Below are 13,053 nucleotides of genomic sequence, written 5' to 3'. Positions count from 1 at the left end.
TGATATTAAAGGTAGGCTTCTTTTGATAATATATTTTTCGAATATGCAGATGCTCCAACTCAGATATTATTTTTGGAGCCGTCTGTATATACAGTGGTACCTCGAGATACGAAAGGCTCAACTTACGCCTCAGATAGGGCTTCTGGAGAAGCTAAGAGAAGGTCCTCTGTACAGACCTCTTCGCTAGAGGCTTTGTCCTTGAAGAGGACTAGGGTGTGTCGTGAGGATGATGCATGTTCTCGCCATGAAGGGAGCCGTGTCATGGCTGGCAGCAGTGCTTCTAGCAAGGGCTCGGCTTCCACCAGCGCTGCTACCAGTCCTGTTACCGGCTGCTGAGCGCTGCTATAGCATGGCAAGAACTGCTGCATTCTCCTTGGGAAAGCATTTTGTCCAGGAGATCACGCTCTCCTAGACCAAGGCAAAAAGGACCTTTGCTGTGTTCTACCTCTCTCTTCAATAGAGAACAGGTAGATGCTGTGGTGGACAAATGTCAGGATGGCGACAAGGATTGGCTTGTTCACCAGGCCGAAGCGAAGGCATCAGTGCCTTTGTGCTTCACTGCAGCTAGACCGAGTGTAGCTAGCACTTCCTCGGCCACAAAGAAGTCTTCCTCTTCTAAGGGAGCTCGAGGAACAACCCAGCCTTCTTCTTCCTCTTTGAAAGGAGCACCGTGCCGGCACGCCCCTTTCAGCCACCCTTGCCTTTGGGGAAGGGAGGTAAGGGTAAGAAGAAGAAGGGGAAACGCTAGGGTCGGCATTCCCCTCCAGCTGCTGCCATTGGTGGGGAACTGGCTATCGAGCCATTGGGCAACTTGGCAATGATACGGAGCAGAGATTTGGGTAGTGGATGTCCTTCCAGAGGGTTATCTACTCCCTTCAAGTCTCCACCACCCCTCACCAACTACCTGGTCTGTTTTCCTTCCTACGTAGTGGGATCAACAAAACACCAAGCACTAGTTGAAAAAGTGCAGAAGATGGTGAGCAAGGTTGCTGTAGAAGTCATGTCAGACTGGTCTCTTCTACAGCCGAGTCTTTCTCATAGAGAAGACTTCAGGGAGTTGGAGACTGGTCATATACCTTTCTCCCCTGAACCGATTCGTTCGCCAGACTCGGTTCAAGATGGAGACAGCACGTTTAGAGTTGGCCTCCATCAGGAAGAACAACTTCATGCTTACAGTATTTCCAGATACCCATCCATCGGTCGTCCCACAAGTACATCCGTTTCATCCTTGGGGAAATGGTCTACCAGTTCAAGGCACTATGCTCCAGACTCTCGACTGCTCCCCAGGTGTTCATGAAAGTGTTCAACCTGGTCTCGGCTTGGGCACATTCGTACAGGATACGTCTTTTGAGGTATCTTGATGATTGGCTGGTCCTGGTGAGCTCCCACTTGCAGTTACTACAGGACAGGGATCGACTTCTCAAGTTTTGTCATGATCTAGGGATCTTGAAAATCTAGAGAAGTCTGATCTCAAACCCAAGTAGAGTATGTTGTACCTGGGCATGCTGATAGACATGGTAGCAGCAAGAATCTTCCCCTTGGACTCTCATATCAGCAGGGTCAGAGAGGCAGTGCGGCTGTTCCTTTCAAGGCAGGAGCAACCTACTTGGCTTTGGTAAGTCCTGATTGGTCACCTGTCATCATTGGAGAAGCTGGTCCCTCATGGGTGCCTCCAATGGAGACTGAGAGAGTATTGGACCCAGTCCATGGATCCTCAGTCATTCCTCATTCCTCTCTTGCAGGAGGTGAGGGAAGACTTGGATTGGTGGTTAGTTGACAGGAACCTCACTGTAGGAGTGGATCTTTCCACTCCTCTTCTGGACGTGCTCCTGTTCTCTGACGCATTGAATAAGGGATGGGGCGCATGCCTGGAGGAGTTGCTGAGTGCAGGAGTGTGGAACCTTCATGACAAGCGCCTTCACATCTATGTCCTGGAACTCGAGGCAGCCTTCCTGGCTCTCCAAGAGTTTCGGGAACAGGGAATGGCACACTCTCTAGTGTTGATGAGCAACAACACTACTGTGTTGGCATATGTCAACAAGCAAGAGGAACTCGCCTCTCTCAAGCTACACCAGATGACAGTGTAGGTGCATGCGTGGGCAGTAGCCGCCAGAATCAGGTGATAGGAACCGAATGGTCCCTTCACCAGGACGTGGTGGAAAGGCTATTCAGTCTAAGGGGGCATCCAGTCATAGACTTGTTCATCAACCGGTTCAACAGGAAGTTAGAGACCTTTTGCTCTGTTGTTCCAGACCCATGGGCAGTTGCAGAGGACGTGTTCCAACACCTGTGGGACAACCTAGAGGTAAATGCCTTTTCCCGTTTTGCCTGATTAAAGCTGTGATCAGCAGGATGTGGATCATGCAGAATCTCTGGATGATTCTTGGGGCACCCAAATGGGTTCAGGCTGTTTAGAATCCTCCTGGCTCTTCTCTCCAAGGCACCGAGAGGGATTCCCCTATGGCGGAACCTGCTGTGTCAACTTCACGTCGAATGGTACCACCAGGCAGCAGAGTCCCTGTGTCTTCACGTCTGGATGTTATCCATCATCTCTTGCGAGCGGGAGGCTTTTCTTGTCGCGCAGCAACAGAAATGGCTGGATACCCCAGACAGTCCTCTGCAGCAGTATATCAGGGAAAATGGGCCGTCTTCTGTGGTTGGTGTCATAGACAGGGAATCTCACCAGTCTGAGCCACTCTTCACCAGATTGTGGACTTCCTCATCTACCTTCGCCGGGAGAAACTCTACTCTGTTTCAGCTGTAAAAGGCTACAGGGCTGCATTGGTCTTAGTCCTGAGGCTGAAAGGCATTGATATACCTTCTAGATATCACAACTCATGAGGACCTCCTCATCCCAATCCTGACATACAAAACATCTCAGTTCCCTCGAACACTCCAGACCCTTATATTTAGTACATCTAGAGTGAGGATCGTATACTTAATTTACTAACCTAGTTTTGGATCCAACTATGCAAAATCTAACTCCAGATGTCCTGAATCAGGCATATTCAAGCAAAAAAGGCAGCAGACTAAACAAAATAAGCTTAGCTAATTTGAAAAAAACACGACCACAAAGATATTGCATGTCACCAATACCCAGAAAAGAAAAGAAACAAAAAATGATGATGAAGGTCCTCAGAGCTACAGATGTTATCTGGGAGCTGGCAGAAATCTAATTCAGGGGTGCAATGTCATCATACCTGTTCACTGGAAGTAGTCAATAACTGGTTACCTAAACTAGCAATGGTGGCGCCACTGAGAAAGTTTTAATTTTGGTCTGCTGCGGTACGGATCCTACAGTTTAATAATTGCTTAGTAAGACCCTGAATAAAACAATAGTTTTCATTATGGCTCAGGTTAATCAAACATGCTGCAGACAAGAGTTCAGGGCCACAAGCAGTTGCAAGAATCACTGTAACACAACTAAGCTTAATTACTAATGTTTAAGCCTTACTTCACAACTGCCCCACTCATTTTCAGAGACCACCAGTTTGCAGTTTCCAGCATTCAACTCTCACATACACTTAGCCTGCTGAGTGAGTCTGAACAACTGGAAGCACTAGTGTAACCAGACACGAGTGCATTTACTTATCATGTAAAGCACCTTACCAAGAATTTTCCCTCTTTGACAGCTTGGATTGAAGTCTTCAGTCAGTAATTACTAACCCTACCCAATTTGGAATAGGACTGTGTCCAAACTGAATAGAAGTTACAAAATGTTATAAAATTGTGAAAACACTATGGTTCACTACTACAGCTATAATGGTTTCTATAAAAAAAACTTAAGTTTATACAAGACATATTCATTATAAAATAACACTTACATTTCACAATTGAACAATCTTTGGATCCAGAAAAAATAAATTTACCATCATTTGTTACAGTCAAACAAGTGATGGGAAGCTTTTGGTGTTTGGACTTAAGAACTATAAAATCTTCTGAAACCGGTTCCAGGAAAGTTTCTGCTACTAATCTACGTAGTTTTCCTGCAGACTCTAATACTTCTTCTTGTAACCGTGCTGCAACTGCTTTGTCATCTAATTCCTCATCATCCTCATTCTCCCCTGGTAAAAAATAAACACAGAAGGTATAGGTATATTCTGAGAATACATAATTATAAGATTACTACTACTACTACTGCATAATAAACACATATCAGTTTAGTTTCAGCCTCAGTGTAAATATCAATTAGTGACTGCCAGTTTTAACATTAACCCTTTGAGATTCTGACAAGTATAGTTATCATACATTTTTCAACCTCTGAGATTCTAATGAAAACTGTAGTTATCACAAATCTGGCATAAATCATAAAAAAGCATCATCATAATGAAATTCGAATATGGATGCCTACTGATGTCAAGGAGGCTGAGTCATTCAGTCCTCAGATAAAGTATATAGTTTACATTTTTCTAGTACACATTGTGGTATCATATGTAGCTCAAATATTTAGCAATGAATTTCATATAATTGGAAAAGGAATTTATGATACTTTTTTCAGTGTAAACAGACACTGGATATCCCTTATCAATTTATCATGAATTTCTTCAATAAGAGTAACAAATTTGTTCATTAAGGATAACTTTTATTCATAAATATATTAATATTCTTTATTTTTTAGCATATCTAAACATGCCATGATACAGATCAACTCTTTTACCCTTAAACCAAATTCATTAATGTAGTACACAGTACAGGCGGTCCCCGGGTTACGACGGTTCCGGCTTACGACGTTCCGAGGTTACGACGCTTTTTCTTAAATATTCAATGGAAAAATCCGTCCTGGGTTACGACGCTTGTTCCGAGGTTACGACGCTGACGCTTCCGACGCTCCGAGTTAACGACGCTTTTAAAAAAACGCATACTATGATAAAAATCCTTTATAGTTTAGCACAGTATATTAATAAAAAATAAGTTTCCTGGTTTAGAATACAAACAAAAAATTTTGGAGATTATGATGATTTTCGGACACTTGTTTTTATGTTGCTAATTTTTCTTTTTATGGTTTTTAGTGACGCCTCATATGCGGAACTAGTTCTGAGCGAATGAATACATACTAGTTTACATATAACAGTCCAAAAGCGCAAATAATGAAAAAACTCATGCTTGTTTCCAGTAATAATAACAAAACGAAGTTTCTGGTTAGATTACAACGCAAATTCCAAGTATCCAAAGAGAGGACATTATCCAGTAATTTGATCGAGAGAGAGAGAGAGAGAGAGAGAGAGAGAGAGAGAGAGAGAGAGAGAGAGAGAGAGAGAGAGAGAGAGGCGTCTTCCGACGCTCCGAGTTAAGGACAGAGAAGTGTTCGTTTCGTTAAACGTTTTGAGATTATGATGATTTTCGACACTTTTTATGTTGTATTTTTCTATGTTTTTTAGTGACGCCTCATATGCGGAACTAGTTTCCGAGCGAATGAATACATACTAGTTTACATATAACAGTCCAAAGCGCAAATAATGAAAAAATCATTGCTTGTTTCAGTAATAATAACAAAACGCAAGTTTTCTGGTTAGATTACAACGCAAATTCCAAGTATCCAAAGAGAGACTTATCCAGTAATTTGATCAGAGAGAGAGAGAGAGAGAGAGAGAGAGAGAGAGAGAGAGAGAGAGAGAGAGAGAGAGAGAGAGAGAGAGAGAGAGAGAGAGGCGTCTTCCGACGCTCCGAGTTAAGGACAGAGAAGTGTTCGTTTCGTTAAACGGTTTGAGATTATGATGATTTTCGACACTTTTATGTTGTATTTTTCTATGTTTTTTAGTGACCCTCCATATGCGGAACTAGTTTCCGAGCGATGAATACATACAGGTTTTTACATATAACAGTCCAAGAAGCGCCAAATAATTTATTGAAAAAATCCAGTGCCTTTGTTTCCATAAGAGGCCGCTTAATAATAAGGGAAAAAACAATCATATTTTCGCTTGTTTTTCAGTAATAATACACGAATTGTGGTTAGATTACAACGCAATTCCAAGTATCCAAAGAGAGACATTATCCAGTATTTGATCAGAGAGAGAGAGAGAGAGAGAGAGAGAGAGAGAGAGAGAGAGAGAGAGAGAAGAGAGAGAGAGAGAGAGAGAGAGAGGCGTCTTCCGACGCTCCGAGTTAAGACAGAGAAGTGTTGTTTCGTTAAACGGCCTCTGACTCATGCCAGTAAATGTTTTTGTTGATACTAATAATAATAAGCCTATTTAAAGATACGTTTTACTTTAATTAGTCTATATGATACGTAAATAGTAATCAACTGTTTCTTGTAGCCCTCAATATTAGGCAAAATCGAAGTATCCAAAGAGAGACATTATCCAGTACGTAATTTGATCAGAGAGAGAGAGAGAGAGAGAGAGAGAGAGAGAGAGAGAGAGAGAGAGAGAGAGAGAGAAGAGAGAGAGAGAGAGAAGACTTTGGCAACAATGGTCTCGGGGGTTTTTATAGCTTCCTTCTGCTTGATGATCGTGGATATTGTAGAAGGATTTCGACCATACTCGTTGGCCAAATCGACGATACGAACGCCACATTCATGCTTTGCTATAATTTCATGTTTTGCTTCCATCGAAATCATTTTCTTTGGGTTTTTCTTATCACCCTGCTTTGTCTTTAGCTTTGAGACCCATGGTTAATAATGAAATAGACAAAATAACACGAAAAATAGGCGCATATACAACGAACTAAACAACGACGTGTTAACATGCAGCACCAACAAACAAACAGACTGAACGCCATTTATCGGTCGCCTATACAACTAAAACACTCATCGCAAATCGTATCTCAAATATTTCGTTGTATATTCAAAGCTTGTATTTTCGCAATTTTCTGTTATATCTCAAAACATTCGTATATTATGGCAATCGTATGTCAAGTTTCCAGTGTAATTTGATAGAGAGAGAGAGAGAGAGAGAGAGAGAGAGAGAGAGAGAGAGAGAGAGAGAGAGAGAGAGAGAGAGAGAGACGCTTTGGCAACAATGGTCTCGGGATTGACGTAACGTTTATTTTCTGAACAGATAGGACAGAGAAGTGTTCGTTTCATTAAACGGCCTCTGACTCATGGCAGGAAATGTTTTGTTGATACTAATATATAAGCCTATTTAAAGATACATTTACTTTAATTAGTCTATATGATACGTAAATAGTAATCAGCTGTTCTTGTAGCCCTCAAGATTTTGCAAAATCACTCCAGGTTGTACATAAAACTTCAAGAATGTAGTGTCACCAAGAGATTACAATAGTCTTTACCTTCAAGAACCAGCATTCTTTTATGAAAATAACTCCAGGTTGTACATAAAACTACAGGAAACACATGTAGTGTAACCAAAGGATTACAAGTAAGGTTTTTATAACTTTTTATTATTTAAGACATATTTCCAAGTGTCGTTCCGGCTTACGACGATTTTCGGCTTACGACGCGTCTCAAGAACGGAACCCCCGTCGTAACCCCGGGGACTGCCTGTACATATAATTTATACAGATTGATCAAAGGAAATTATTGCTTTAATATTTTTGCTCAGTCAGTGAAGGACAAGTGTTCTTGCATAGACAGATTTTTAACAACCCCCAACCAAAACCCCCTCCAAAAATCCTTAAAGGGTTACGGCAGGCACCTGACAGAAATATTGAGCAGCATTTTGCTTTCCTCTTTCGGTTATTTACAACTCCAGAATACTTTAAATTTATCTGCTTGCTATTTACCACTGCAAAATATTTGTAAATTTATCTAGTGCACTCTCTTTAGATATCATAAATGAACATCACTGAATCTCTCCGTTACTCTATAATACTGCAGTTGCTGTAACAAGAAGAGGTAATATTATAGATAACATCTCTGCAGTATATCCATCACAACAGTTAAGTTACATAATATAACAGTAAAAAAAAAATACTGAGTATCCTAAATTTCCCATCCAGTCTTGAAGAAATGATCCCTAAAAAATTTAAAAAGTAAATAAAAATCAATTAAATTTTGAAAACATAACAATAATTCTAAGATATAATCTTGCTCCTGCTCTTCCCCCTCTGCAGACACAGGAGACAGGGTTGGTTCTTCCTTCTTCAATGGCGGCATCTTACCCTTGAAGAAGGACAACAAGTCTTTGAAGTGCTGTCGAAAAGGAGACAAAGTAGGATCCTCCTGCTGGGATAAATCCAAGCGAACAGATGAAGAAGACTTACATTTGTGATATAGAAGCAGGCTTTGGGCTCGTAGTCGAAGTCTGTCAAGTCGACTGAGAGGAAACTGCTGGTTTAGTGGGTACCAACGCCTGTCGTTCCTCAGTCGAGTTCACCGAGTCACGAGTCAAAGTGTAAAAGTAACAAGTCAAAACAGTAATACTACAAGACGGGCAGAGACTGGAAACTGTAGTTGAAGTCTGTCAAGTTGACTAAGAGGAAACTGCTTATTTAGTGGGCACCAACACCTGTTGTTCCTCAATCGAGTCCACCGAGTCGCGAGTCAAAAGAGTAACAGTCGCGAGTCGAAACAGTACGACTACAAGATGGTGGGGACTGGAAACTGTATCCCTAGATCTCTTGACAGGGATAGGGGACTCTGTCAACTACTGCTGATGACCTCTTAACCCTCTTACGCCGAAAGGACGTATTAAACGTCGAGTCAAAATGTCTCCCATATGCCGAATGGACGTATCATACATCGCTCAAAAAAGTTTTTTTTAAAATTCGCGGAAAAATACTTATAGGCCTACAGCCGAAAACTTTTGAATCACGCGCCTTGGGGGATGCTGGGAGTTCACGGATCAAGGCGTTGTTTTGTTTATAATTACTACAGGCGCGCAAGCGCGAATTTCTTTTTTATCGCACTAAAAAGTATCAGAGACACATCTCAAAAATTATTTCGTCACTTTGACATAATTTTTGCTCCATTTTAAATTATCCTTTACATAAAGTATTATATATGAAAATGTGCGCAATTTCATGTAAAATAAAAATAAAATACTCATGACTGTAGCTTTTATCAGTTTTGAAATATTTTCATATAAATAACGATAAGTGCAAAAATTTCAACCTTCAGTCAACTTTGACTCTACCGAAATGGTCGAGAAACGCAATTGTAAGCTAAAACTCTTATATTATAGTAGTATTCAATCATTTGCCTTCATTTTGCAACAAATTGAACGTCTCTAGCACAATATTTTCGATTTATGGTGAATTTATGAAAAAACTTTTTCCTTACATTCGTGCGATAACTCTTCCAATAAATTTTTTCGTGCGATTGTCCTATGTTTGCACCCTTTAAATTTGCCGTTACATAAAGTATATATTGGAAATGTGCAAAATTTTATGCACAATACAACAAAAAACAACCCATGGTTGTAGCTTTTATCAGTTTCGAAATATTTTCATATAAATAACGTTAAGTGCAAAATGTCAAACTTTCGGTCAACTTTGACTACCGAAATGGTAGAAAAACGCAATTGTAAGCTAAAACTCTTATATTCTAGTAATATTCAATCATTTACCTTCATTTTGGAACGACTTGAAAGTCTCTAGCACAATATTTCGATTTATGGTGAATTTATGAAAAAAAAAAAAAATTCCTTACGTTCGCGCGGTAACTCTTCCGAAAAAATCAGAATTTTTTTTGTGCGATTGTCGAAATGTTTGCACCATTTTAAAATTAGCTGTTACATAAAGTTTTATATATGATATGTGCGCGATTCTTGTAGAATACAACTAAAAATGATTGAAGGTTGTAGCTTTTCTCTTTTTTTGAAATATTTGCATATAAATCACGATAAATGAAAAAAACCACGTTCGGTCAAATTTGACTCTACCGAAAAGTTGAAAAACGCAATTGTAAGCTAAACTCTTACGGCCCAGTATTCCGTCATCTTCATTTTGAAACAATTGAAGTCTCTAGAACAATATTGTGATTTATGGTGAATTTTTGACAAATATATTTACTTCACGCGAGCGCCGATTTTGCGGCCGCAAGTCTCCAAATATGTACATTGCATTATCCTAATATTTGCTTCCTTTTCATATTAGCCGTTTTATAGAGTGTCATATACCAAAATGTGCGCAAATTCATGAAGAATACAATAAAAAATAATTGAAGGTTGTAGCTTTTTCCATCTCCGAAATATGTGCATATAAAAAAATATATATATAACAATTTCGACATTCGGTCAAATTTAACTAGTCCGAAATGGTCGAAATCTGCAATTCTAATCTAAAACTCTTAGAGTATCGTAATATTCAATCATTTGTCTTAATTTTGAAACAAATTGGAAGTCTCTAGAACAATATTTAGATTTACGGTGAATTTTTGAAAATAAAATCTTTTTACGTCCGCACGTTACGAATTCGTACATCATTTTGTGATAATATTGTTCCGGTGTTGCTTTTTATTGTTTTACAATGTATTATATATCAAATGATTGCAACTTAGTGACAATACAATGAAAAAAGAAGTAACTCGTTAGCTTTGACCGTTTTTTGCACAGCGTGATTTGAATACATTATCTATGAATTTTTTTTTTGCTACCATATATCGCATTATTTACATTAGATAATGATATTATTTTTCATTTCTGATGATTGCATACTAAAACGTCAGGCAATGACAAAAAAAATGAGCCAAAAATGAACTCTAATCTTCAAAAAACTAAGCGCGCTGTGATTTTTTTGAAAAAATTATTTTTTCCGCTTCCGCGCTCACTCCAAACGGCGCCGGCATACAGGAGAGGTTTTGATTTTTAGGGCTTCGGCGTAAGAGGGTTAAGAGGGTGAGAGGCCATGGAACTACACCAGTGACGCGAACCCTGAGGAGACAAACCACTGGAATCTCATGATAACTGTGCACTAAAAGAGGCTCCTTTCCAACGGCACTCAATCGGTGCCTCATACAACACTTCAGGATTGACAGAGGGAGAGACTGCCAATGGGCAAGCCCTACCAGTCTCCCTTGGACCTCTGGTATGTCTTCTCCCCAAGGCACGGGAGCAGGACAGTGACCTTTGTCTATGAGAACTGGAGGGATGGACAGCCAACCCCTCAGATTGCACTGCAATAGCCTTAGGCACTTTTACCTCACTTTCCTCCAAGAGCAATTTCATGGAGGCACATAACTCCATCATAGTACTGGCCAAATACTCTAACTTCCTCTCGAGGCTGGCAATGGTATCAGAAAATGCAACATGGGAAGTTGGCAAAGGAGTAGGATGTGAAGGGGTTGGAGGACTGAGCATGGGAGAGAGTTTCCCCGGAACAAGAGAAGCAGGAGTAGAGGTCTCCGCTAACACAGGGGAAGGTGGAGGAGCTACACTAGCCTTACTATCAGATCTAAGGGCTGCCTTCCTCTTCCTATCTTGCAACACTTTCTTATTATGTGAAATGCAGTTTCCATTTCTTCTCATCGCAATCCATCTTAGTTCCCTCGAACACTCATGGCACCTACATTTAGTGCATTTAGAGTGAGGTATTTCTTCAACTAACCTAGTTTTGCAACTACCTGCGCAAAACCTAACTCCAGATGCACTTGAATCTGACATATTCAAGCAAAAAAGTGAGCAAAATAAGACAAAATAAGTTGAGCTAATTTTGACAAAAAACAATAACCACAAGGAAATTGTATGTCACTAATACCCAGGAAAGCACCCCCCCCCCCCCCCCCACAAAAAAAAAAAAAAAAAAAAAAAAAAAAAAAACTCCAAATGACTAAGCAGAAGGTCCGCAGAACTACCGGTGTTACTCGGGAGCCGGCAGAAATCAAATTGAGGTGTGACGTCGTCAAACTTGTTTACCAGATGAGGTAGGTAACTGGTTACCTAATAGCAATGGCGGAGCCACTACGAAAATCTGAAGTTTGGTCTGCTGTGCATAGGAATCCTACAGCTGAATAATTGCTTGGTAAGATCCTCAATAAAAGGGATTTGTTGTTAGGATGAGCGGTGGAGATGTATAATGGGGGTCAGTACATAAAAGCACAGGCTTACCTCCAAGTGAGTATGTAATGAATTAGGAGAGGTTTTGAAGGAAGTGGTTGAGAAGGAAAGACTGACAGTGAGCAAGATGCATGAGAAGTATGAAGGTCTGCATGTAGTGAAAACAGTTTGGTCCAATGGATAGAGTTATGTGCTATAAAACAGGAATGAAAAAGGAAATGTAAGGGTAATATGAGCACATCATAATCAGTTGAGAAAATGGAAAGAACCACCAAAATACATAAAAGAGCATCCCATATGGAAGTTAAAGAGGGAAGAAAAAGAAAAGGAAAGTGAAGAAATAGAATACATAAATTGAGGAGATAAAATAGTGTTAGTGGAAAATACGAGAAAGCCTAAAGATGAGTAGAAAGAGTAAGGGTACATTTACAGAGTTGTTTGCAGAGATTACACGAGATGGGTTGTTTGATTTTGCGGGATTTGAGAAGCTCGTAGGTATGAGAAGTGAAAATACCATTGTGATGTTGGGTTGTAGTGAGAATGAAGGTATAATTAATTTTGAAGGATTTGAGTGAGATGTGGAAGTAGTGAACTTGGTGAGTACAAGGAATATGTCCAAGAATATGCAAGAGTTTGGAAACACTGCCAAGTTGTGAAGAAAATGGTTTGTATAGTGTGCAAATTCTCTATGACTGAAAGTGTTGAAAGACTGAATGTGGGAGTGTTAGTGAGAAAGAGTTGCAAGTACTGGAGAGTGAATGGGGAAATTTTGGATAAGTTGAGGCAAAGCGTGGAAGAAATAAATGAGAGTATGGAAGGGTTGACAGCAGCCATGTCAGGTGTTGCCGAAGTTGAAGCCGACATAAGTCTCCAGAGTTTAAAAGAGCTTGGTGTAAGTAGTTTGGAACCGAGGCTAGGTAAGTCCAATGTGGTTGGAGTAAGTCAGTGAACAAGAGGTAGTGTATGAGCGACCATGGACCAAAAGTCAAGGTCCAATGCCAGCGTACAGTGGGGTAGTTAGAAACAGTGTTTAGAAATAAAAGGAAATGAGATTTCCTTTATTTTCATCAGGAGTGTAGTAGCATAAAAATGTGTTTCTGAGAATGAATGTTTGATTTTCTATTATTATTACAGGCAGTCCCTGGCTTACGACGGGTTCAGC

At 40.1% G+C, this 13,053-nt stretch overlaps 1 protein-coding gene across 1 annotated transcript in view; it reads right to left on the bottom strand.

The window, feature by feature from the left end:
- Positions 1-13,053, bottom strand: part of LOC135219784 (U3 small nucleolar RNA-interacting protein 2-like) — a 183,140-nt gene that overhangs the window by 86,344 nt on the left and 83,743 nt on the right. Inside the window, exon 3 of the mRNA XM_064256858.1 lies at positions 3,825-4,064. Within this exon, the coding sequence (XP_064112928.1) occupies positions 3,825-4,064 (240 nt within the window). The remainder of the gene's footprint in view (positions 1-3,824; positions 4,065-13,053) is intronic.

The sequence above is a fragment of the Macrobrachium nipponense genome, chromosome 1 (assembly GCF_015104395.2).
Source record: "Macrobrachium nipponense isolate FS-2020 chromosome 1, ASM1510439v2, whole genome shotgun sequence".
In the NCBI taxonomy this organism is placed as follows: domain Eukaryota; kingdom Metazoa; phylum Arthropoda; class Malacostraca; order Decapoda; family Palaemonidae; genus Macrobrachium; species Macrobrachium nipponense.
This window is presented reverse-complemented; position numbering and strand designations above follow the sequence as displayed.